This window comes from Hypanus sabinus, chromosome 3 (genome assembly GCF_030144855.1).
Source record: "Hypanus sabinus isolate sHypSab1 chromosome 3, sHypSab1.hap1, whole genome shotgun sequence".
Taxonomy (NCBI): domain Eukaryota; kingdom Metazoa; phylum Chordata; class Chondrichthyes; order Myliobatiformes; family Dasyatidae; genus Hypanus; species Hypanus sabinus.
The window spans coordinates 109,566,356-109,592,992 of record NC_082708.1 but is presented as its reverse complement, the minus strand read 5'-3'; the positions used below and the strand labels follow the sequence as shown (position 1 = coordinate 109,592,992).

The 26,637-nt window shown below is 41.4% G+C and overlaps 1 protein-coding gene across 3 annotated transcripts in view; it reads right to left on the bottom strand.

Annotated features, from left to right (window-relative positions):
- gria2b (glutamate receptor, ionotropic, AMPA 2b) overlaps positions 1-26,637 on the bottom strand; it is a 126,286-nt gene that overhangs the window by 59,358 nt on the left and 40,291 nt on the right. For all 3 annotated transcript variants that reach the window (XM_059963359.1, XM_059963360.1, XM_059963361.1), the window contains exon 3: positions 80-319. In XM_059963359.1, coding sequence (XP_059819342.1) covers positions 80-319 — 240 coding nt within the window. The remainder of the gene's footprint in view (positions 1-79; positions 320-26,637) is intronic.

Below are 26,637 nucleotides of genomic sequence, written 5' to 3'. Positions count from 1 at the left end.
ACATGCATAAACATTGCTTTGTGAGGAGAGCAAAACAAAGAAAGCTACAATAGTGAATATATATTTAAAAAACGTGTACCTCGGTCACTATCATACAGATAAGCAAACTTGTCCCATTGGTAATATTCAATCAAACTAAGAAGAGCACCCTTGAGATCTGGTCTCATCTGTATGACAAATTGGTGTAAGCCATCAGCAGGAAAGCTTGGAGTGATAAAAGAAACATGCAGGGTTCCACAGAATGATGTAAGCGTATTTACAGATTTCTTGTCGTAAAATCCAAAAATGGCGTAAACTCCCCTTGAAAACTGGGAACAGACTGCAAAAGAGAAAAAGAAAGCAATAATATTTACAATGTGCACACTCAATAATCAATACAATAGCTTTGATCCTGACAAATAAGTATAATTTATTTTGTTTTAAACTAGTCATAATTACTTCATTCATGATCTGTAGACTAGCATCAAAATCTACAAAATGCTGCTTTCCTGGTTTTGCATCATTATTCACACACAATTTATCTATGAAACATTATTTTGTCTTCTTACGGTTATCAATTGATCTTATTATCAGGTAAGGACTACCATCTCAAATTTCTCAGAATGAACATTAGTGAATGTAATCATAAGAATTTACATCATAGGTCTCCAAGAGCTTTAATGTGTGATCCGTCTTTCCCTTTTTCTCTCAGCTTTTATCTCAAAATCCTTTCTAATCAGTAGATCATTCTCTGCAAGCCTACAACCTTCCTATTTTGTATATGATTTCAGTGATGATAATGCTGTGTCTCCTACAGTATTGATTGATTGATTGAGGTACAGCATGGAATGGGCTCTTCTGGCCCTTCAAGCTGTGCCATCCTGCAATCTCCAGATTTAACCCTAGGCTAATCATGGAACAATTTACAATGACCAATTAACCTCCTAAATGGTACATCATTGGACTGTGGAAGGAGACCAAAGCATCCTGATGAAACCCAGGTGGTTACAGGAAGAATGTACAAACTCCTTACAGAGAGAAGCAGGAAATGGACCCAGGTTGTTGGTGTTGTAAAGTGTCGTGCTAACCACCACATGACTATGCTGCCCAAATAAAAGCAATAGAGATCATTTTATAGAACACTCCTGTGCATGTTGGCAAGCTCAATACAGAGGTTTCCTTCCTCCTTTAACTTTCCAACCTTCTTCCAGTTTGAGATTTATCCTGGGCTGAATTCCAGTGAATTCAGAAATGGCTCAGCCCAGTTCATCTAATGTACTCTCCTGTCCATTCAGTGGATATGCCACTAACCCCTTTGATGCCTCGAGACAGCATGGTATCTCACATGCCTCATGGGAATTTGGCATTTCGGAATCAGACATAAACATGGACAATACTTGTACGCTATCGGATTAAAAACACCACAAAATGAGTTAACTTAGATTATTTCATTTGCACATTCTATGCCAATTTTATCTGAGATGCAGGCACCATTTTAGAGCTTAAAACCTTTGTTGTATCCAAGAAATAGAAGCTAATGATCCAAATTATTCACTGATTGACATGAAACTATTGTTAGCAGATGGGAGGGAGGACAGAACAAACAGTGATTAATAGCGAAGGGTATATTTTCCAGTTTAAGATACTAGCATAGAGCTTTGTCGCAGACCAGGAAATCAGCCCGATAACAGTATCTACAAATTTCTTAGAGTACCTCTTTTAAACAGAGAATATAATAAATTGTGCAGACATTTCCTGATACACATCCTCAGTGCAAAAGGCCCTTGAGTGTACAAATTAAAAATTTGGCCTTAAGGTTCTACATTACTCTTGTTTTTTATTCACACGTATTTTCTAAATTGTATATATTTTACTAGAAAATGGAAAGCATACTACCACAGAAGAAAATCTATACTCAGCTGGCCCAGCAGGATTTGCAAAGAGAAAAATGAGTTGGCTCTTCTGATACCCCCTTATTAGGAAGATTCACAGACCTGAAGATGTTAACTCTTTTTGCATAGGTATTGCCTGACATGACAGCGACTATACTTCATTAGGAGTTTTGATATCTTCAAGATGATGGCACGACGGAGTCTGCAGCGGCCTCTCCGGAGTTAGACAATAGACAATAGGTCCAGAAGTAGACCATTCGGCCCTTTGAGCCTGCACCACCATTTTGAGATCATGGCTGATCATCTACTATCAATACCTGGTTCCTGCCTTGTTCCCATATCCCTTGATTCCCCTATCCGTAAGTTACCTATCTAGCTCCTTCTTGAAAACATCCAGAGAATTGGCCTCCACTGCCTTCCGAGGCAGTGCATTCCAGACCCCCACAACTCTCTGGGAGAAGAAGTTTTTTCTTAACTCTGTCTTAAATGACCTACCCCTTATTCTCAAACCATGCCCTCTGGTTCTGGACTCTCCCAGCATCTGGAACATATTTCCTGCCTCTATCTTGTCCAATCCCTTAAAAATCTTAAATATTTCAATCAGATCCCCTCTCAATCTCCTTAATTCCAACATGTACAAGCCCAGTCTTTCTAACCTCTCTACATAAGACAGTCCAGACATCCCAAGAATTAACCTCGTGAATCTACGCTGCACTTCCTCTACAGCCAGGATGTCCTTCCTTAACCCTGGAGACCAAAACTGTACACAATACTCCAGGTGTGGTCTCACCAGGGCTCTGTACAAATGCAAGAGGATTTTCTTGCTCTTGTACTCAATTCCCTTTGAAATAAAGGCCAACATTCCATTAGCCTTCTTCACTGCCTGCTGCACTTGCTCATTCACCTTCAGTGACTGATGAACAAAGACTCCTAGATCTCTTTGCATTTCTCCCTTACCTAACTTTACACCATTCAGATAATAATCTGCCTTCCTGTTCTTACTCCCAAAGTGGATAACCTCACACTTATTCACATTAAACGTCATCTGCCAAGTATCTGCCCACTCACCCAGCCTATCCAAGTCACCCTGAATTCTCCTAACATCCTCATCACATGTCACACTGCCACCCAGCTTAGTATCATCAGCAAAGTTGCTGATGTTATTCTCAATGCCTTCATCTAAATCATTGACGTAAATCGTAAACAGCGGTGGTCCCAATACCGAGCCCTGTGGCACCCCACTAGTCACCACCTGCCATTCCGAGAAAGTTGATATCTGTTATCTGTGAAATGGAGTGCCGTGCACAATCCTAATCTAATGAAAAACAGATGTGGGAGCACGGAGGAACATCTGGAAATCTCCAGGAAGGCCTTCTTCATTACTGCTGTGAAGTCCAGGTCTCTGCTGAGAAGAACAGGCCCCCAGTCTTCAGGGTCGCATTGCCGATGGCCATTGTCAGGGCCGTCTTAATACACTCGGCAGAGAATGGTGCTTGGAGTAGCTGTGCCGGAGGGAATGGTCGTCGGCTCGGAGGTTCGACGGACTTGAAGTCCGCTGCAGTCAGGTTGCTTTCTTTGTGTGCTGCGTCTGCGAGGCTGAGTCAGGCGGCGCTGTGGAAGTCCATAGCGGGGGTATTCTCTTCTGTCACCCACGTGGGATGACAAGTTTATCGGGACCCAGAGGACTTGTGGAAACTGTGTGGTGGTTTCTTTTGAACTTATAGTCTTTTAACATCTTTGGACTATTTTTACAGTGCCCATGGTCTGTTTTTTATTAAATTATGGTATTGTTTGCACTGTTGTAACTATGTGGTTTTGTGCAGGTCTTGTAGCTTTAGTTTTTGTCTTGTTTGTCTGGTGGAGTTGGAGCTCCTTTCCGGGGAACGCGCTAAGATGGTAGCGCGATATTAATACGCAGCAGTCTCTCCGGACTCTGGATTGGGGATTGCCAAATGTTATGTGGATTTTCTGGCGTAGTCTGTTTTGTCATGTGCTTTTGTGATATCATTCTGGAGGAACGTTGTCTCATTTTTTAACTGAACTGCATTGCACTTGTGGTTTTTAAATGACAATAAACTGAATCTGAATCTGGTATGTCAAAGACACTAGCAAATTTCCATAGATGTACCATGGAGAGCATTCTAACTGGCTGCATCGACATCTGGTACGGGGTGGGGTGTATTGCACAGGATTGAAATAAACTGTAGAGAGTTGTGAACTTAGTCAACACGCACACACACATATACATACACACACTGTAATTAATTGTTTATTTGCTATTCTGTATTGCAATGTAGTGCTGCCACAGAGACAATTTTCACAACATTTTCCTGTTATTACTTTGACTTACAACTCAACAGAACTTCTGCATGTTTGAATTATTTGACGTAAAACACCTATACAAACTCCAAAGAGGAAATGCTTGAGAAGAAAGACAGTGCATCATTTTGCATGACACAGCAAACACCACCTTGGGTACTAGCCCTGTTAAAACAGAGTATTTCATACGTGGAGACATCCTTCAAGAGCCAACTGCATTTAAGATAAAAGGAGAAGGGAAGCTGATATGTTGGCTTCATGGAAGATCTGGATGAAGACTACGATAGAGAAGAAAGAAACAGAAAAGTTGCTGTGGATGTGTTTAGGCAAATCACCTGATCTCCTGACAGGACACAACATTTGTCACGGGGAAATGGGTTGGTCTTTATCTGAGGCGGACATCTCAGCAAGAGCTGACAAACCCAAATTGTAGAGGCTGATGGGTTAGGCATCAGCTTCCTTGGAAGCACAGAAAAAGCCATCCGATTGTTCCTCACAAGGTCCTCATGCTGCTCCTGTTAGAAAGCCAGCAATGGAAGTGAGGACCTGGAAGTTACTGCTCTCCTTTAAGAAAAACTTCTTCCACAATTGGTTCTCCAGAAATGGCTTTGAATTGCCCCACAACTAGGTACCCAAGAATTGTCACCACTCAGCCTGAGATGAGTCCCGACCCGAAACGTTGACTGCTTCTTTCAACGGATGCTGCCTGACCTGCTGAGTTCTTCCAGCTTTTTTGTACGTGTTGATTTGACCACAGCATCTGCAGTGTACTTTGTGTTTAAAGAATAATTGCCTGCCCAACCCTTCAGTATAGATTTCACAAGGTGCCAGGCTCCCAGTACTCAACTGGCTCAGGTTGCAACTAAGTTCACAGTATGGCTTTGAGAAGTATTGCGATTCCAGCCCATTGACTGTGAAGGGTGTCAACATGATTGAATGTTTGCAAATATCTTTCAGTGCACTCTAAATATATAAAAGCATAGTTACAATTTCCAGTTGAGTTGATTGCTATGTGCACAAGTACAGTGATGTAGTCATGTAGATGCTCTCAACAGTGGGGAGGGCTGTGTCGGTGATGGACCACACACCAGGCTGGGTTCACTACTCTCTGTGGTGTAAACGTCCTCGCTGAAGCTAATGCCCCTCCTTTGGAATGGAGTTTGGACTGACTTCTTCATGCTAGAAAGGAGAAATCTATGAAAGTCCAAGCTGGCTATAAAATGCTTTGAGAAGCAACACTGAAGCAAGCGGCAGCACACAGCTGCAGTGCAGGAGTTGCTGCCACTAGTGCTGGGAACTGGGGGCTTCCCGGAGGATACCCAGGGAAACCTGGCATTAACACTGGTGCAGGGCAGCTGGTCTCCCCCAGCATCTGAGTCAATTGATTTTCTTCCTGTTGTTCCTGTAATTTAGGACCAGATGTCTTCATATTCTGAAGAGAAAGCCCAACAATGGTAGTTCACACTGTAATACACATCTCAGGTATGGTTATTACCTCCTTGCCCTGCCCAGTGGCATCATGGCCACAGGTGGTGAAAAATAAATTTAATGCATCTTCTCAAGAATTCTTAATGAAACCCATTAAGTAAATTTATCGATTCCTCCCAGTTATGCAAAACCACAGTAGCCATTGATAAAGCCTTCCATTAAATTAGAACCATTGTGCCTGTTTGATAGCATTAAGTAGAGAATTAGTGTCACTGTTTCAGAGCCACTGGAACAGTTCATCCCCTTTGGCATTGTATGTGGAAAATCATGTCTCACAATTTTTACTAAGATTTTGAAGAGGTGCCAAGAGGATTGATGAGGCTATGGTGGTAGGCGTTATTTACATGCACTTAAGCAAGGCCTTTACAAGGCTCAGCACTGTAGTCTAGCCCAGAAGGTTAGAACACATGGAATTTAAGATGAGCCAGCCAATTAGATTGAAAACTGGCAGAGAGTGGTAGTGGATGGTTCTTTTTCAGATTAGAGGCCTGTGGTTATTGATGTGCCATAGGGTTTGATGCTGTCTCGACTGTTATCTGTCAATTACGTTAACAGTTTAGATGAGAATGGAGGTAGGATGATGTGCAAAATTAGAGGCATTGCGTGGACTGTGAAGAAAGTTGTCTAAGGTTACAACAAGGTATTGATCTTTTAGGAAAAATCAGCAAAAGAGTGGCAGATGGAACTTAACTTGTAGAAATGCAAAGTGATGCATTTTTGGCAATTAAAGCAGGTTGGGAGCTGTACTGTAAATAGAAGGGCTTCAGGAAGTGTTGGTGAACAGAGACACCTTGGTACAACTACATAGTTCCTTGACAGATACACGGGGCAGCAGGCTTGCCTTCATCAGTCGTGTCTTTAAGTTATGCCATATTACAACTGTATAAAACGTCAATTAGATTACACTTGGAATACTACCTGCATTTTGCACCACAAGCTAGAGAAAAGATTCACAAGAGTATTGCCAGGACTGGAGGGCTTGAGTTGTCAGAAAAGATTGAATGATGTGGGACTGTTTTTCCTAGAGCCAAGGAGGCTGGGAGTGACACTACAGAGGTTGATAAAATTATGAGGTGCATAGAAAGGATAGGTGGTCACAGTATTTATTCCTAGACAATAGATTTACCGGGAGAGAGGAAACATTTAAAGGGATTTTGAGGCTTAAGATGGTGGTGATTATATAGAATGAGCTGCCAGAGGAGGTGGTAGAAGTACAATTACAACATTTAAAAAACATTTCAATGGGTACATGTAATGGGAAAGTTGAAGGAAATGAGCCAAACATAGGCAAATGGAATTAACTTAGACAGGCATCTTGGTAAAACTGCAGGAGCTGTATTGTGCTGTATAATTCTGAATCTTGTGAAAAGTATTTGCATCTCATGGTGAATTAGTAGAAGCTGATCTTACTGTAGACTTACGGTGGACTTTGGTAACGGGTTGCAGAAGCGATGATATGTGAGATCTGCGTCAGCTGAAGTATCAAGGACAAGCTTAAGGCTCAACAGGCCAGAGTAGAGATGGAAATTCAAATATTTCTACAGTCTGCAGTTTCTGTACCAGCTGTTGTGAACTGCACTTAAGTCAAAGGGAAACCAGCGTTCTCCAGGTCTGTACATACTATTACATGCTGATGAGCCTGCAGCCACAAGAATTATACGCCTGTGTCTCCAGCTGGACTCAGGCCCAGAGGCATCAACCTGTCCTCCAGCAAGTAAAATGAGGAAGATGGGAATGGTGGGGGTGAGTAGCAGGTAAATCACTTCTCCACAGTGTCCCTCCCAGTTTTGATGTGTCTGCTGTATGAGATCATGAGTCACCCCTTTCAGGAAGTCAGGTCTGGCCTGGGGATCCCCATGGACTGCTTGCAAGCCTACAGCTGGTGCTCATGGGGCGGGGGGGGGGGGGGGCAAGTGGACAGTGGCCAGATGGGATAGCAATTGGCCTCACTGATTGCTGGTGCCTCAGATGCTCACAGACCCAACCCACAGGTCAAAGATAGGACAGCAAATGTTCTGATCTCTCATATGCTGTAATCATCACTGGTCCAGTAACTCCAGCTCATCCAACAATCCCAGAATCAGCAGCTATGGTGAAGAGCTGGTAAACAAAGAAATGACGATGCATCTCATTCCCTCATTTTGGAGATGCATCTCAATCCTCTGGATTCACTGTACAGCCTCCAAAGCTTAAACAAATGGGTAAGTAATCTTTAAAATAGCTCAGCCCCAGTGAATGAGATATAATAAAACAGTGCTTCCTTCATGCCTTTGATGCCCCTAAGAGCATGATCCAATTCCAGTGGCATTTACACCAAAACAGCACTTCAGTGAAAAATGACACTCAATACCACCAGTCTTCCATGAAAATGGAAGTGACCAATTCAATTTTCTCAACTAAGCAATATGTGTAGGATGTCTACACCTGACTTACAGTGAAATAAACATGAAAATTAAGTTGCAGTACCCTAGAAAAATAGATCTGGAAGCTCAAGATCAGGCCCCACAATATTCCTATGCTACAAAATAAATGGGGCCAGTGTGGAGCTACATCTTAACAACACATAAAAGATCCTTGGACAGCTACCTGGATATGAAAGGTGAAAAAGAATTATGGGCCAAAAGGGACTAGCTGAGAGGGGCATCTTGGATCAGTTGGGACAAATGGCCTGTTTCCCTGCTGTATGACTCTATGACAACTCAGAATATTTGTGTGGGACGGGGTAAGATGGGTGTGAGAGAAAGTAAAAAGAGAAAGGAAGCATATGATAATGTCAAAGTGTTCCAAGTTGCTCAGACTACTGCTCAGATGGAAAGGATGCTACATATCTCATTTGAAAAAGGTGCAATAACATTGTATCGGGGTTTCTATATTAGCACATACAATGGCAGGACTGTTCTTCATTGGGGAAGAACTCATCCAGAGTGGTCCTGCAAAAATCATCCCTGTAATAAATAGGAAAATTCAGCAACATGATGCTTCCCCTACACTCATACTACATATACCTGTCAGGACTCGCCCCCCCCCCCCCCACTGCTGACTGCTCCTCCCACAGACCCCGGTATAAAGGCGATTGGAGACTCCGCCCTGCCCTCAGTCTCCAGGATGCAGTGTGGTGGTCAATTGCTGCTTGTTCTTTCTTCCAGCCAATAAAAGCCTATATCTCGCCTCACGTCTCCAAGAGTTATTGATGGTGCATCCTAGGCTTTTCCTACACCCAATAACCCTCCAGAGGTGAAATCCTATGCTTTGAGGTAGACTGCTCAGGCAAGCTGCTCTATGCAAACTTCCCACTAAACACTGTTCCATCTGCCTCTTTACAAGTGCAGACTCAGCCGCCAAGCCATAGATTCTCAGAAATTCATGGTACAGATAATGACATTTTGACCCTTCCCTCCAGGTACACCTGTCAGTTAATATTAGGGCCATTGCTCCTCACTTCCACTTTATATGCCCATTGACTCGGTAAGGGATAGGTAAGTAAATAGAACTGGCCGTGTGACATTGACATCATCTGTGCTTCAGGTGCAAATTTCCACAGCAACCTATCACTCTGTTGATAAAGGCAGGGCAGTTCTTGTTGATGCTGTTCCTTGTGAAATGCCAGCTGGGTCACAATAGTCCAGCCAACACCATACATTAAACATGCGCAGATTTAACAGCGGGAAGATCCATCCTGACCTGTGCTGATTGTGCTAATTCCTAAAGACTTGTAGGTTTGTTAGTGATTGATTCTGAGTTCAAGGAGGAAAACCACTTCTCATTGGTTTCAGTGGCAGTTCATGGTGCAGGATGTAAGATTTGGGGTAGGCAATAGACCATCTCACTAACACGAAACAGAGCAAGCAGAAATAGGTGTACACAAATCTAAACTAGAGGGGCTGATGATCTGAAATAAAGAAGAAATTGCTCCCAGCACTCAGCAGGCCAGGCAGCATTCTGTACAAAGAGAAAAAGAGCTAATTGGCCCTTGTCTGGTTGGCAAGGTGTAATGAGTGGTGAGTCGTGGGCAGTGGTGATGACCTCAACATCTCACAACTTATATAAGTGAGTTTTCATGTGACCATTATGCCACTGAGGGAACGATGGGCAAAATGCACAAAGTCAGGTAGGAAACTAACTTGTGAATTAGATGTAAAGAGGCTGAAAGTTGATATTGATTAGTCAGGTGAGTGAGCAGAGATCTAGCAAAGGGAGCATCATCAGAGACTGCAGTGCTGTGAAATGCACAAGAATTTAGGTGTGGCCTTGCACATGATTCACTAAAAAGTACTAAACAAATTAAGTAAACAACTAAGCTAAGAAAATGTTTTTTATTGCTCGGGAAATTACATAAAAAGTAGGGAGGTTATGTTTCAGTTATACAGTTGTTGGTGAGATTACGTCTGAGTGGAGTATTTGTTTAAGAAAGAATGGGAATGAACTGGAAGTAATTCAGATGTTTTGGACTAATAGTTTGTCTTATGAGGGAAAAAAATGGAAATACTTTACTGGGTTTTAGTAAATTGTGTGGGACTTAATAGGTATACATAAGGTCCTGAGGGTCTTTACAGAGTGGAGGTGGGGAGGATGTTTCTGTTGCTAATTAGGGGCAGCACAGTAGTGTGGTGATTAGGATAATGCTTTACAGTTCAATTCCCACTGCTGCCCATAAGGAGTTTGTACATTCTCCCTGTGACTGTGTGAGTTTCCTCCCACAGTCCAATGATCTACCGATTGTATATCATCCTGTGATTAGGCTAGGATTAGATCGGGGGATTGCTGGGCAGCATGGTTCGAAGGGCCAAAGGAGCCTATTCTGCATTGTATCTCAATAAAAAAAGATAAAAAATTATAAATAAAAAAATTAAGGGTGACCCCCTAATAAAGTATCAACCACTTGGGACAGAGATTTGGATGAGAGTAGATAAGTCTTTGATGAACAAGAAGTGAAATTTACCAAGGGTAGTTGTGAATAAGGAGCTGAGATTTGAATTAGATCAGACCTGGCATTATTAAATAGTGGAGCAAGCTTTTATAGAATGAGTGACCTATTTCTGCTCCTGAGGCATATGTTCATGTAAGTGAGAAGCTAAATTCAGTTATCTCTTCAGAGTGCTCTATTTTGAAATGTTCAGCTGCAGCATTACCCTCTTTGTTCACTGACATTAATGGATGCATGATGACTGTTCTGCTGGTTCTCCAGTGTGTTAGAGAGGAGCAGGGTGTGGAGGCAGCTGGGCAGCGCACTAACAGAGCTAGCAGTGGTAAAGGCTTGGAGAATGTAGCCAAATGGAGCCCTCAGGAAGCAGATGTCTGTGTACCAATGATTACATATATTGCTTTGGAAACCCTGTTTTCACATAGAGAAGTACAGCATAGAAAGAGGCACTTTGACCCATCTAGTTCATGCTGAAACCATTTAAACTACTTACTCCCATTGACCTGCACCTAGACCACAGCCCTCCATATCCCTTCTATCCAGGTACCTATCCAAACTTCCCTTGAACGTTGAAATCGAGCTCGCATGCACCACTTGTGCTGGCAGCTCATTCCACACTCTCACAACCTTCTGCATGAAGAAATTTCCTCATGTTCCTCTTAACCCATGAACTCTGGTTGTGGTCCCATCCTAACTCAGTGGGAAAGGCCACTTGCACTTACTATCTGTACCCCTCATAATCCTGTATATCACCAACAAATCTCCTCTCAGCCTGTTATGTTCCAAAGAATACAGTCCTAACCTATTCAATCTTTCCTTATAACTTGGGTCCTCCAGACCTGGCATCATCCTTGTGAGTTTTCACTGTACCCTTTCAACCTTGTTTACATCTTTGTTGTTCTTGGGTGACGTAAACTACACACAATACTCCAAGTTAGGTCTCACTATTGTCTTATACAACTTCAACATAATATCCCATCTCCTGAACTCATTACATTGATCTACGAAGGCCAATGTGCTAAAAGCTTTCTTTCTTTATGACCCTATCTACCTGTGACACCACTTTCAATGAATTATGGACCTGTATTTCCAGATGCCTTTGTTCTACCACACTCCTCAGTGCCCTACTGCTCACTGTGTATGACCTACCCTGGTTGGTCCTACCAAAGTCTCTAATCGAGGAGGGGGTACTCACCTGTTTTGGTACAGTGAAACAGGCAGGAAGGCAATGGGCAGTGTACCTGTAACATGAGATGTTATAGGCAGATGATGTGGATTTCATGATGGTGCTCTGGGAAATTGAACATATTTACATAATACCTGAAAAGACACCAACACTGGAAAATATAGGACTTTTAATCCTGTTTATTAAAGTAAACTTGATCACAACTAGATGATCCTAATGGTCTATGTCAAATACTCAAGCTTTACTGCTTAGAACAATCCATAGGAAGAATTTATTAAGCCTATTAAATAATGGTCATATTAACATATAGGATTATATAAATCAATGTTAAAAATAATCAAAAGATATGGTTAGACATGATCAGTGAGGGTTGCGTCCAACTAATGACTCACTTATAAAAGGTGTTATAAGAAACATTAATGAGGGTAGCATATCTGATCTAGTCTATGTACTTTTAGTGAGATGTTGTACTAGGTTCTACATCGCATTCTAAATATCCTCAGGATACAAAGGAAAGTGGCAAATTGGATTAAAAATTATCTCAGCGTGAGAGAACATCCATAAAAGCAAGCCTGCTTGTAGTGAGATTCCACAGAGCAGAGCAATTCTTTGTGATCATCATCAATGATCCAGATTTAAATATAAAGGTTACAAGTAAGAATCCTGAAGATGGTGCAGTGACTGGCTGTGCAATTTGAGAATAGGGAGAGTAGCTTCAGGCTGCAGGAAAATATCAATGAATCGATGTCTGCCAAACAAAATTTAATTGACAGAAATGTGAAGTAATGCATTTGGAGAGGACAAGCAAGGTGCTTTAGTTCAAAAGATACTAAAAGCTCAAAGTTCAAAGTAAATTTATTATCAACGTATATATATATGTCACCACATACAAACCTGAGATTCATTTCCTTGTGGGCATACGTAATAAATCTATTGAATAATAACATTAACAGAATCAATGAAAGACCACCCAATGAGGGCATTCAACCAGTGTGCAGAAGATAACAAATTGTGTAAATACAAAAGAAGAAATAATGAAAATAAAAAAAATAAGCAAAAACATCAAAAACATGAGATAGAGGGTTCTTGAAAGTGGATCTATTGCTTATGAGAACATTTCAATGATGGGGCAAGTGAAATTATCCTTTCTATTTCAAGAGCCTGATGGTTGAGAGGTAATAACTGTTCCTGAACCTGGTGGTGTGAGTCCTGAGGCTCCTTTACCTTCTTCCTTGCGGCAACAGTGAGAAGAAAGCATGGTCTAGGTGGAGCCTGTCCCTGATGATGGATACTGCCTTCCTGCAAGAGCATTTCATTTAGATGTGCTCAATAGTTTGGAGAACCTGAAGAAACACATTCAATGTTTCAAGAACAACTTCTTTCCCTCCACTGTCAGATTTCTGAATGGCTAATGGACACAAGAAAACAGCTTTTTTCGCCTCTTTTTTGCACAATTTATTTAATTTTTATATATACATTGCTTCTTAATATGTATTTTATTGTTATGTGTTGCAATGTACACAAGTACATGTCACATGACAGCAATTTTAAACATTTAATTCTGATTCTGACTCTTTGAACTTACCCCCCTTACAGCAAATGAATGCCCTCTAGAGCATTGGACACCTTGGGATTCTAGGAAAAAGATACTGCCGTCTACTCCACCCAAGACTCTAACAAACTTCATTCAGAACTTCCCTCAGCCTTTGCCGTTGCAAAGAAAACAACCCAAGTTTGTCCAGCATCTCCTTCTAGCACATCCTGTAACCTGGACAGCAACCTGGCAAACCACCTTGCACACCTTCTCGAGAGCCCTCTATGTCCTTCCTGTAATGGAGCAAACAGATTTAGCGTGCTTCTCCGGCTGTAGCCTAAGCAGAGCGTTACAAGGCTGTAACATAACTTCCTGACTCAAACACAATGCCTGTACTAATAAAGGAAAGCATGGCAGATGCCTCATGAGTCCTTTGTTCATTAAACAATGTGCTAACATGTTCTAGTTCAGAATTAGTATTAGGTTTAATATCACTGACACATGCTGTCAAATCTGTTGTTTTGCAGCAGCAGTACACTGCAAGGCATAGAAATTACTGTAAGTTCCAAAATTAATAGTGCGAAAGATGAATTAGGTCATATTACTGGGTTAATCAAACATTCAGAGATCTGATGGTGGAGAAGCTTAAAATGTTAAGTGTAGCTCTTCCCTGATGATAGTATCATAGGAGGCCATGCTCCTGGTGGGAGGGTCTTCAATGATGGATGCTGCCTTTTTGACACACCGCTCCCTAACATTGTCCTCAATAGTGAAGAGGGTTGCGTCTGCGATGGAATTGGCTGAGTCTACAGCCCTCTGCAGCCTCTTATGATCCTGTGCATTGGAGCCCCCACACCTGGCTGTGATGCAACCTGTCAGAATACTCTTCAAGTCAAGTCACTTTTATTGTCATTTCGACCATAACTGTCGGTACAGTACGTAGTAAAAATGAGACAACAATTTATCAGGACCATGGTGTTACATGACACAGTGCAAAAACTAGACTGAACTACATAAAAAAAACACAGAAAAAAACTAGACTACAGACCTACCCAGGACTGCATAAAGTGCACAAAACAGTGCAGGCATTACAATAAATAAAGTAACAAGACAATAGGGCCTTAGAAATTTGCTATGGTCTTTGGTAACATACCAAATCTTCTCAAACTCTTAATGAATTAAAGCCAATGGTGTGCTTTCTTCATGGGTGCATCATTCTGTTAGACCCAAGATGTTAGACCCCTCAGATGTTGGTGCCCAGGAGCTTGCAGCTGCTCACCCTTTCCAGTGCTGATCCCTCAGTGAGGACTGGTGTGTGTTCTGTCAACTTCCCCTTCCTGAAGTCCACAATCTGTTCCTTGGCCTTTGCGACATTACAAGACCACTCAACCAGTTTATCTATTTCAATCCTGTACACCTTCTCATCACTCTCTGAGCTTCTGCCACCAGCAGTGGTGTCATTGACAAACTTATAGAAGGTATTTGCGCTGTGCCAAGTCACACGGCCACAAGTGTTGAGAGAGTAGGGCAGTGGGCTAAGAATTCTTGATAAGTGCCTGTGTTGACTGTAGGCAAGAAGATGTTATTACCAATCTGCACTGACTGTAGTCTTGTGATAGGAAAAGTGAGGGTGCAGTTGTACAGGAAAATATGGTAGCCTGGTGATAGCACACTGCTTTACAGTACAGGAGACACTGGTTCAACTCCCGACATTGTCTGTAAGGAGTTTGTACACTCTCTCTTTGACGTGGGTTTCCCCTGAGTACTCCGGCTTTCTCCGAGTGTCCAAAGACCTACCGGTTGGTAGGTTAGATGGTCGTTGTAAATGGTCCTATGATCAGGCTGAGATTAAATCGGGAGATTGCTGGGCAGTGTGGCTCGCAGGGCCAGAAGGACCTATTTGTCACTATTTCAAACAATCAATCAATAAATAAAGAAAGAAATGCCGAGGACCAGGAGAGCTGAAGCTTGTTAATTAGTAGTTAGAGAATGATGGTGTTCAACACCAAGCTGTAATCAATGAACAGCAAACTGATGTACATTTTACTGATGTCTAGGTGCTCCAAAACTGAGTGGAGAGCCAGTGAGATTATGCCTGCTGTAGACCTGTTGTGTCAGCAGGCAAATTTCAGCAGGTCCAGGACTTTTTCCGGTAGGAGCTTATTTATGACCAACCTCTCAAAGCACCTTATCACAGCGGACGTGAGTGCTACTCGGCAATAGTTGTTATGGCAACACACCTCGCTCTCTTAGTATGATAGATAATTGTTGATATTTATAATATTAATATTTTGATTCAAATTACAAATGCAAAAATGCAAACAAGATTCCCAAATTAATTAATTCAAGCAAAACGTCTCCTTAACCTACTATTGCTCTCAAATAATGGAAAAAGAACCAATCCTGCAACAACTAAAACCTTTCAAATCAAATTGAGCTTAGATTTTTCTTTCTGGAACTTTCTTCATCAAATACTTATTGAGACTTGAGCTTACTTCTCAATTTCAAAACTGAGATTGATAAAATATTATCCTGACCTGTTCCTTGGCCCAAAATGTCAACTGATTATTCCTTTCCACCGATGATGCCTGAGCTGATGTGCTCCTCTAGAGTTTAATGTGTGGTGCTCTGGATTTCCAGCATCTGCAGAACCTCTTGTACTTTGGATAAATTATTGGTAACAGAATTAAGGCTCTGGAATTCCAAGTAAAACTGAATGACCACCTCTAGATTTCAATGACCAAAAATATATTTCTTGGCCTTAATATGTAGCTTTAAAATTAATTTATTTAATATTTTCCACAAAGCTGGAGACACTCAGCAGGTCAGGCAGCATCTATGGAATGGAAAAAATAGCTGACATTTTACGCTGAAACTCATCATCAGTCCTATGAAAGGTCTAGACCCAAACATCAACTGTTCCTCCAGTATTTTGTGTTCCTCTGGATTCCTACAATTAGCAGAATCTCCTGTGTTTTTGTTTAATACTGTTGGACTAAAGATAAACTAGAACCGTTTTCAAGATATCTGGGGCCATAAACCTGGTATATAGTGCTTTCATTTATTGTTCAGTAAATGTTTCAGCTATACAAAATGTTTCAGAAAGTAATTATGTGAAATATATAAATAGTGCAAAATATGACAGTCCCACCACAGTAGCTAAGGATTATTAAAACATTTCCAGGTAGAGCCTGGAATCATATGACACAATTAGTGTACAGTTACGTGAAATAATTTGCTATTTTCTGCCTTTTGACATTTTCATATGCATGTCTTACGAAACTGCTAAACAAAACAACTGTTAGCACCACACAACATTGATTGGCAGAAAAGTCCAGGCCTGGAAAATCCTTAATAAAGGCTTGCCCTCTACTGTTCTGCACGCATCAGGGTTGTTATTTCAGATCATGTTCCGCTTATTGTATTATCACCCTCTGATCGCCTCTATTAAACTATCAAATGGATGCCTCTTTATGCCATTCTGAGCCCCAACCTATCATGGGTGTTCACTTTGTTTTGTCCTTCCTTCCCCTACCTTCTCTGCAACTTAAAACTAACTTGTTTTCTTTCTTTCCCAGCTCTGATGAAATGTCTTCAAACTGAAAGATTAATTATTATAGACGGTTGCATAAACATCATCCATTAAGTGTGATAGCACCTCCCCACTTAAGAAAGACGTCTCTTCCTCAGGATGCTTAGCACATAACTATATTTTTTTGTCCTAACAATAGCTTACGTGGCTGTACGGCAACATTTGCTTGATAACACTCCTTTAAAGTGCTTTGAGAATTTTTACTATTTATGTGTGCATTATAAGTGCACTCACAATGGTGTTGTTGACGCAGTTAGTTACTTAAGTAACTATGGATATAATTTAGTGAACAGATCAGGTATTTGAAGGCTCTGGATTTGTATTCACTAGAATTCAGAACAATGAGGGGTGACGTCATTGAAACTTATCAAATGGTGAAAGTGTGGATGATAGAGTGGACGTTTTCTATGACAGGAGAGTCGAAGAACAGAGGATGCACCCTGAGAATTAGAGGGGTGTCTGTGGAATTCATTGCCATAGGCAGTCTTTATGTATATTTAAGACAGAGGTTGATAGATTCTTGTGTAACACTTACCCAACAGGCTGGTATATGTCTAGGGGAAAAGGAGATCCAGCCACTCACCAACCCCGCCTCCCGTACACGCAGGTGCTGTGAGAATCAAGTTTATGCCGCGCATACACACACAATAACAAACTCACACCAGATGCCGTTATAGAATACACGTAAAAGATTTTACTAAAACTAAAAGAGTACTGTGCAATACAGTATATATGAAGGAAAAAAAATAAAGTAAAAGGTGCCAACTTATCAAATTTCAGTCAGTTTAGTGCACATCATTGGAGCTCAACCATCGAACCATTCGACCCCTCGTCACTTTCCTCCAACCTGCACATCCTCGCACCTGGGATCACCCGGGTGGTCAACTGAGCAGTGCAGTGCATGTCCACCTTCCTCAGCGTCTCCTTCCCGACTCCCCTGAAAAGACCGCGAAACCCCCAAGCTCCCAGCCTCACAAGACAAAATAACATTCCCCATTGGTTAAAAAATGAATGCAATCCCCATATCAGCAAGTCCAAAGCTAAACAACTGCGAGAGAAAACACTTATCAACATAAAAGCATTCCTACTCTAGCAAACCAAAGAAGCCATTTTGATTAACATACACAGTACATTGTACACTTGACTAGTTGGGGCATGAAGGGAGAAGGCAAGAGAATGGAAACGAGAGGAAAATTGGATCAGCCATGATGAAATGGCAGAGCAAATTCAATGGGCCTAATGGCCTAATTCTGCTCATATATCTATCTTATGGTCTTATGTTAAAATGACAGATACCGATCTGTAAAGATGAGTTCAGAATCTGTGCAAACTGCAAATAGCAATTTCTGTCATTGTTCTGCATAACATTAATAATTAAGAAAAATACCAGCATCCTTTTTGTGTAGGGTTAAGAATTCCACTTAGTTTGTTACTTTACCTGGTGCTCAGGTGAGTTACATATTGAACCAACTTGAAAGAACAGAGGAAAGCAAGGGGTAGAATTAAATAATCATGGTCCGTATCAGGACAACTTTGGAAGAGAAGCATAAAACCTACATTAACATACAGGACACCAGAAGTTATAATTTCTGGAATATGTAAACTACCATAGCATTAAGTAAATGAACGGCATCAATTAATGCTTGAAAAGTGATGCAACATCAATAACTCTCGGAGATGTGAGTCAAGATAGGCTTTTATTGGCTGGAAGAAAGCACCGTCAGCAGCAAGAGACCACCACACAACATCCTGGAGACTGAGGGAGGAGCAGTGCCTCCAATCGCCTTTATACAGGGGTCTGGGGGAGGAGCCACAGGAGCAGTCGGGGGGGGGGGGGTGGGGGCGTGTCCAGACAGGTATATATAGTTCACCACAAAAAGGTTGCTTGGAAAAGAGAGGTTCCAATATGTGGTCACTGACATTAATACATGGATTGGAGTGAATCAAACAATTGGAAAGGGCTCTGAGTAAGGCTGGGACCAGGATCCATAAAGAAAGGATTACGTGGGCAGTTAAAAACATTCAGCTGGTTAACTGCAGCAGTTAAGTCTTCATGCCCAGTTATAATATAACAAGTAAAAGGTTAGGTTAAAAGTCACAATTTTTTGAGGCAGAACCTCCAAGAGGACCACAAGCTTGTTGTGGGGTTTGGAGGCTTGCATGCCTCAATGACCTAGAGAGCTATGTTGGCTGGAGTCAAAGACTTATGCTTTAGCCCTTGGTAGGGTCACCCATGCCAAACAGGTCAAAGGGTAGAGGCCAGACCCAGTCCTCCAGGTTAGGGGGTTCAGTTCAGGGTTACAACCCTGACTGGTAAAATGAAATGGTTACAGAAACAGCAATGAAGAATCTTTCTACATCAGAGTGGCCTTGGACAGGCAGAGAGGGAGGACCTTCATTGCTGTCCTATATACCAACGGTGTAATGGGCAGGAAGTTCTAATAGAGGAAAATGGAATCTATGCTGGAGAGAAAATTAAGGAATCTGTATGTAAAATACCAATCAAGAGGACATGTGTGATCCAAACTAGCATGATTTTTACCAATTCAACTTCGACAGGCAACTATAACTGACTTACAGCTGCATGCAATTTGGCCTGACTTTAAATTAAAGTGAGTTCAGTTAAACAATCTGTGAGATATGAAGATGGTACTGCAGTCTTACAGACGAAGGTTGAGATGATTTTAGTTATACTGAGAATGGCAGGGGAGGGTTGTTTATTTGGAAGTCTGCTTTAAATAATGGAGTAAATAAACTTCTCAAGGATTCTTAGTTAGTCAGAGAATCAGCATCTGACAAAAGGTTAGGTCATGCCTGACAAATTCAACAATTTGTAGATGTTATTTTTATTATCTTCCAAAAGTTATTTGATAAAGTCCTTTGAGAAGCTGAAAACCATAAATTGAAATTATTGACTGGCTCAGTCAGAAGATAGTGCTTAAACAGCAAGGGCAGGGATTCAACCTGTCAAATTGTGCCCAGTGGTACACTGGAAAAATCAGTGGTTACCATTAAATAAGTGGTCATTTATGTCGTAGGTTTGAATTACAAATATAAGTCTGTTCAAATTCACTTTGTAAAGAACTGTCAGAGTTAACACAAGCAAGACTTCCATCTCATCCTTCTTGCCTGGATTATGACCTACGTATGAAAAGATAAATAATTCTAGTCCATCAAATGTTATTGTTTTTAAATACACTCTAAACTACAAACTGCATGAATAAGCTCAGTGAATGTTATAGTAAAGACATAAGAAACACTGTCCAGACAAAAGATTCAGAAGTACATAATGCTTAAACTCCCTGAGCTCAGTTATAACTTCATTCATGATAGTTTTCACAAATAAATAGTTACTTGATCTTGCCAATCAACATTGTTGTCACAAAGTTGTAATAATCTTTTAGCTTTATGGAACCAGTTATGGCTTAAGATACTGAAGTTCAAAGTGAAATTTATTATCAGAGTACAGACACCACATACAACCTTGAGATTCTTTTTCCTGTGGGTATACTTAGCAAATCTTTAGAACAGTAACTGTAAGCAGGATCAATGGACAACAAAGTCTACAAATACAGATTTAAATAAATAGCAATAAATGAGCATGAAATAACATGATAAAAGAGTCCTTAACTAAGTGTAATTATCCCCTTTTGTTCAACAGCCTGATGGTCGAGGGGTAGTAACTGTTCCTGAACCTGGTGGTGTGATTCCTGAGGCTCTTGTACTTTCAATCTGATGGCAGTAGCAAGAAAAGAGCATGGCCTGGGAGCTGAGGATCTTTAATGATGGATACTGCTTTTCTATGGCAACGTTTCATGTAGATATGCTCAATGGTTGAGAGTTTTACTTTTTACTCATGATGTACTGGGCCTAATCCACTACCTTTTGTAGGAATTTCCACTCTAAGCCATTAGTGTTTTCTTACCAAGCCATAATGCATCCAGTCAGCACACTTTCAAAATATCAAGATATCCTTAGCTTTCAGTAGTTGATTAGCCATATCACATTAATGGTAGAAGCCCAGAAATTGTGGGTGATCTTGCTCTCTGCAGCATATGAACATCTTCCACTTAACCTCAGACTTGATATGATATTCTATCCTAGAATTTTTATGTCAGATAATCAAAATGTGGAGCAACATCTCCTGAACATTTTGGACCTACACTCAGTGCCCACTCAGTGCCCACATCTCACCATGCTCTCTAAACTAGATGCTGCTGTGTATGACAATCCCAAGGGATCAGCAGTTTCTGAGATACTCAAACCACCAAATCTGGCACCAACAACCATTTCATAGGTACTCATTTACATCACAGTTCTTCCCCGTTCCAATGTTTTGTCTGAAAAGCTGAACTTCTTGACCATGTCTGCATATGTTTAGTAACTGAGTTGCGGCCACATGATTGGCTGATTAGACATTTGCATTAATGAGCAGGTGTACCTGACAAAGTGCCCACAGAGTGTATGTGAACAGGGAAAATCATGCCTCAGTCTGACCACCTGTGGTTGCCAGAGTCCTTGAGGCTCCAACACGCTTCCTTCCCGATTATTCATTGATTATTTACATCTGTGCCTTGTTTTGTTTGTCTAAACAAATTTCCTCTGTTGTTTGTCCTTGCTCAGTGTTGAATTTACCTTTTCTGTGTGTAGTCATAAGACTATAAAACATAGGAGCAGAGTTAGGCCATTCAGTCTTTTGAGTTTCCACCATTTCATCATGGCTGATCCTGGATCCCATTCAACCCCATGCTCCTGCCCTCTCACATATCCCTTGATGCCCTGACCAATCAGGAATCTATCAAGTTCTGCTTTAAATATACCCACGGACTTGGCCTCAACCACAGAATCGCAACCCTTTGACTAAAAAAAACTCCTCCTTACTTCTGCTTTAAAAGGTCTCCCCTCAATTTTGAGGCTCTGCCTTCTAATCCAGGATACCCCCAACAAAAGGAAGCATCCTCTCCATATCCACTGTATCTGGTTCTTTCAACATTCGGTAGGTTTCAGTGAGATCCCCACGCATTCTTCTAAATTCCAGTGAATACGGGCCCAAAGCTGCCAAATGCTCCTTATATGTTAATCCCTTCATTCCTGGAATCATCCTTGTGAACCTCCTCTGGACTCTCTCCAATGACAACACATCCTTTCTAGGATAAAGAGCCAAAAACTGTTGACAATATTCCAGTGCAGACCAACTAGCATCTTATAAAGCTTCAGCATTATCCCCTTGTTTTATATTCTATTTCCCTTGAAATAAATGCTTTCTTTATCACAGACTCAACCTATGAATTAACCTTCTGGGAATCTTGCACAAGGACTCCTAAGTCCCTCTGCACCTCTGAAGTTTGAATCTTCTCCCCATTTAGATAATAGTCTGCACTATTGTTCCTTTTACTGAAATGTATTATCATACATATCCCAATACTATATTCCATCTACCACTCTTTTGCCTATTCTTCCAACTTACCTAAGACCTACTGCAATTGCATTGCTTCCTCAGCACTACCTCCCCTTCCACCTATCTTCATATCATCTGCAAACTTTGCCACAAAGCCTTCAAATCCACTATCTAAATCATTGACAAACAAAGTGAAAAGTAGTGTTCCCAATACTGACCCCTGAGGAACACCACTAGTCACTGGCTGCCAACCAGAAAAGGCCCCTTTTATTCCTGTTCGCTGCCTCCTGCCTGTCAGCCACTCCTCTATCCATGCCAATATCTTTCCTGTAACACCATAGAATTTTATCCTATTAAGCAATCTAGTGTGAGGCACCTTATCAAATGCCTTCTGAAAATCCAAGGACATCTCCTTTATTCACCCTGTTAGTTACTTCCACTAAGAATTCCAACAGATTTGTCAGACAAGATTTCCCTCGACAGAAACCATGCTGACTTCGACTTATTTTATCATTAGACTCCAAGTACCCTGAAACCTCATCCTTAATAATACACTCCAACACATTCCCAACCACTGAGGTTAGGCTAACTGGTGTATAATTTCTTCTCTTTTGTCTTCCTCCCTTCTTAAAGAGTGAAGTTAGATTTGCAAACTTCCAGTCCTCTGGGACCTTGCTAGAATCAAGTGATTCTTGAAGGTCATGAATAATTCATCCGTTATCTCATCAGCAACCTCTCTCAGGACTCTGGGATGTAGCCCATCTGGTCCAGCTGACTTATCCACCTTAAGACCTTTCAGTTTGCCTGGCATTTTTTCCTTTGTAATAGCAATTGCACTCACTCCTGCACCCTAACACTCACAGACGTCTGGCATACAGCTGGTGTCTTCCACAGTAAAGACTGAAGCAAAGTACTTATTAAGTTCATCTGCCATTTCTTTGCCCTCCATTACTACCTCACCAGTATCATTTTCCAGTAGTCCAATCTCAACTCACCCCTCCATTTTATTCTTTATATAACTGAGAAAACTCTTAGTACCTGCTTTATATTATCAGCTAGTTTGCCCTCATTTTTTATCTTTTCCCTTCTTAAAGCTTTTTTAGTTCCCTTTTGTTGGATTTTAAAGGCTTCCCAATCATCCAAATTCCCACTCACTTTTGCTATTGTATATGCCCTTTCCTTGGCTTTTATGCAGTCCTTAACTTCCTTTGTCGGCCATGGTTACCTACTCCTGTCATTTGAGAACAACGTCTTCTGTTGGATATATCTTTCTTGTACCTTGTGAACTATTTCTAGAAATTTCAGCCACTTCTGTTCTGCCATCATCTTCACCAGTACCTCCCTTCAATCCACCTGGGCCAGATCCTCTCTCATGCCTCTGTAATTCCCTTTATTCCGTTGTGATACTGATACATGTGAGTTATGCCTCTCCCTCTCACATTGCAGTATGCATACAAACTTATTATGATCACTGCCTCCTAAGGATTCCTTTATGCTAAGCTCCCCAATAAGATCTGGGTTATTACACAACACCCAATCTAAGATTGTCTTTCACTGAGTAGACTCGAGCACAAGCTCTTTAAAAAGCCATCTAAAAGGCGTTCAACAAATTCCCTCTCTTACGATCTGATGCCAACCTGATTTTTCCAATACTCTTGCATATTGAAATCCCCCATTAAAATTGTGTCATTATCTCTATTACATGCCTTTTCCAGCTCCCTTTGCAATCTCAACCCCATATCTTGGCTACTATTTGGAGGCCTATATATGATTCCCATAATGTTTTTTGTTCCCCTTGCAGTTTCTTCATTCCAAACACAAAGATTTAACATTCTCTGACCCAATGTCACCTATTTCTAAAGAAGTACTTCCATCTCTTACCAACAGAGCCACACCACCGCCTACGCCTTCCTGCCTGTTCTTTTGATACAAAGTATGTCCTTTGATGTTCAACTCCGAACTATGACCTTCTTTCAGTCACGACTCAGTGATGGCCGCGGCGTCATACTGACCAGTCTCTAATTGCGCCATGAGTTCGTCCACCTTATTCCGAATGCTACACCATTTAAATACAGCACCTTTAGTCCTGCTTTCTTCTCCCTTGTGAACTTTGCCTCTGTGGTACCACTTAACTCTCTGCTCTGTCTGCAGTTGTACCCAGTTGTTGGCTTGTCCTTCCTTATATTCATCTTGTATATTCCATCATCTACTTGTATATCTGCTGGCTCATCCTCAGCTCTATCATACTGGGTCCCATAGCCACAACCATATTAGTTTAAACCGCTCCCAGCAACTCTAGCAAATCTGCCCGCAAGGATATTGGTCCCCCCCGGATTCAAGTACAACCCGTCCTTTTGTACAGGTCACACCTGCACCAGAAGAGGTCCCAGTGATCCAGAAATCTGAATCCCTGCCCCTGCTCTAAATCTTCAGCCATGCATTTATCCACTAGTTCATTCTATTCCTATCCTCACTGTCGCGTGGTACAGGCAACAATCCCGAGATTACTACCCTTGAGGTCCTACTTCTCAACTTCCTTCCTAACTCCCTTTATTCCATGATTGTTAAGTCATAGCCCGCATTCTCTACAAACAAGTAAAGATTTTTTGTTCAACTCCCTCTTTGATTTCCTCTACGCTTGAGTCCAACCAGTCTAAGTCTCTCATGGTAGTCTGCTGTTTAAAGATAGGGAACTTCATAATAACAACCCTGATTCAAACCCAGTCTGCAACCACCCCTTATACAGATGAGCTTACTGGAATTCTGAGTGAAAAGTTTCTGGGTTAGATTAACAAACACATTGCTAAATTTGGTACTCAAAGCAAAATAGAGAAAGATAGGATAGAGTGGCAAAGAGAGAAAGACATACAGAAAGAAAACTTGAAATAAAGAACTCCGACAATTATTAAAATCTGAAGGAACCAATCCACAAGTGTGATCTTGGCCAGATCTGCAGTTTGACTTCCAGCTTCCCCAATTCAAAATTAAATCTATTCCCATTTGTCTTCATCAGCGTTAAGCTAATCTTCTTGAAAACTTCACCAACGACCAGTGTAGTCAATTAATATAAGTGATCAGTGTTTGTCCAGGGTCTTGTTGCAAATTTTCATTGCTAGAGGGAGACATTGGACTGAAGTGATAGGAATATGGAGGATATTTGTCCTGCACATATTAAGTGTGAAGTCTAAACTCTCATGTCCTCATCACAAGTCTGTGAGATGATGATTTGGAGCCTGGCCCAAATAACATACTTCCCATATCTTGGGAGCCATCTCTCAACAAGTGGCAGACACTTGTTGAGGCTGATAGTCACCTTTCCCTTCAATATGCCACTTCAACACGTGCAAAAGCTGGATGAACTCAGCAGGTCAGGCAGCATCCTGCTTTTGTACATGTTGATTTGACCACAGCATCTGCAGCGTACTTTGTGTTTAATATGCCACTTCAGCCTTTTGTTAATTATGGTAAAGGACGTTTGATGTTCAAGACCACAAACCTAGCACAAAAGACATGGTTTTATGGACAGCAGAGATTTTTGCCACCTGACATGGTTCTGAGACTTGGACTGCTAACAACATGCACACCAAGGCTCTAATACTACATCTCCAAAATCCACTAATCTCACTGAGAAGATAAACAAACCAATATTGGAATCCTCTCTCAGGAAAACATACTCAGCATTTTTCCCTAGGTATACTCCATCAGCTCCACTGAGCAGGCTGCATCATTCACATGCCCACTGGTAAATTCCATATTTCTATCTTGCTTTACCCAAAAGGAAGACATTTAGTTCACCGAATGGTTCCCAGAGGATTCCCATCTTCAAAGGGCTGGAAGGGCCTATTCTGTGCTGTATCTCAATAAATAAATAAAAACCGGAGCACCCCAAGGGAACCCCACAGATACAAGAGAGATGTGCAGATGCCATGCAGACAAAGCTGGAAGTCTGGATTAAACTGGGGGTGACCGAAGTTGTGAAGAAGCTGCTCCCTACATGAACCTATGTGTCGGCCTGAAACGAAGTTTCTACGCTCTATTCTAAGAGGTGGAGAGAGCTTCAGGATATGGACCACGGGCTCAATAAAGTGTTATCATCCCTTTGACGCCTGGAAATCCCTGAACAATGACTGCTCAAAGTGGAAGAAGAGCACTTGGATGACACTAGAAACATTGGGTTCTCACCTCAGCTTAAATGTCAGCAGTTCATTTACTCCCCATTAGAAACTTCTGCAGCTCCCATACCGGCCTCATCTATCATCTCAAAACCCGCGGCTGCACGGTCACCCTTCAACAAGCCACATTAATGACTGTAGATCACACAGGCACTA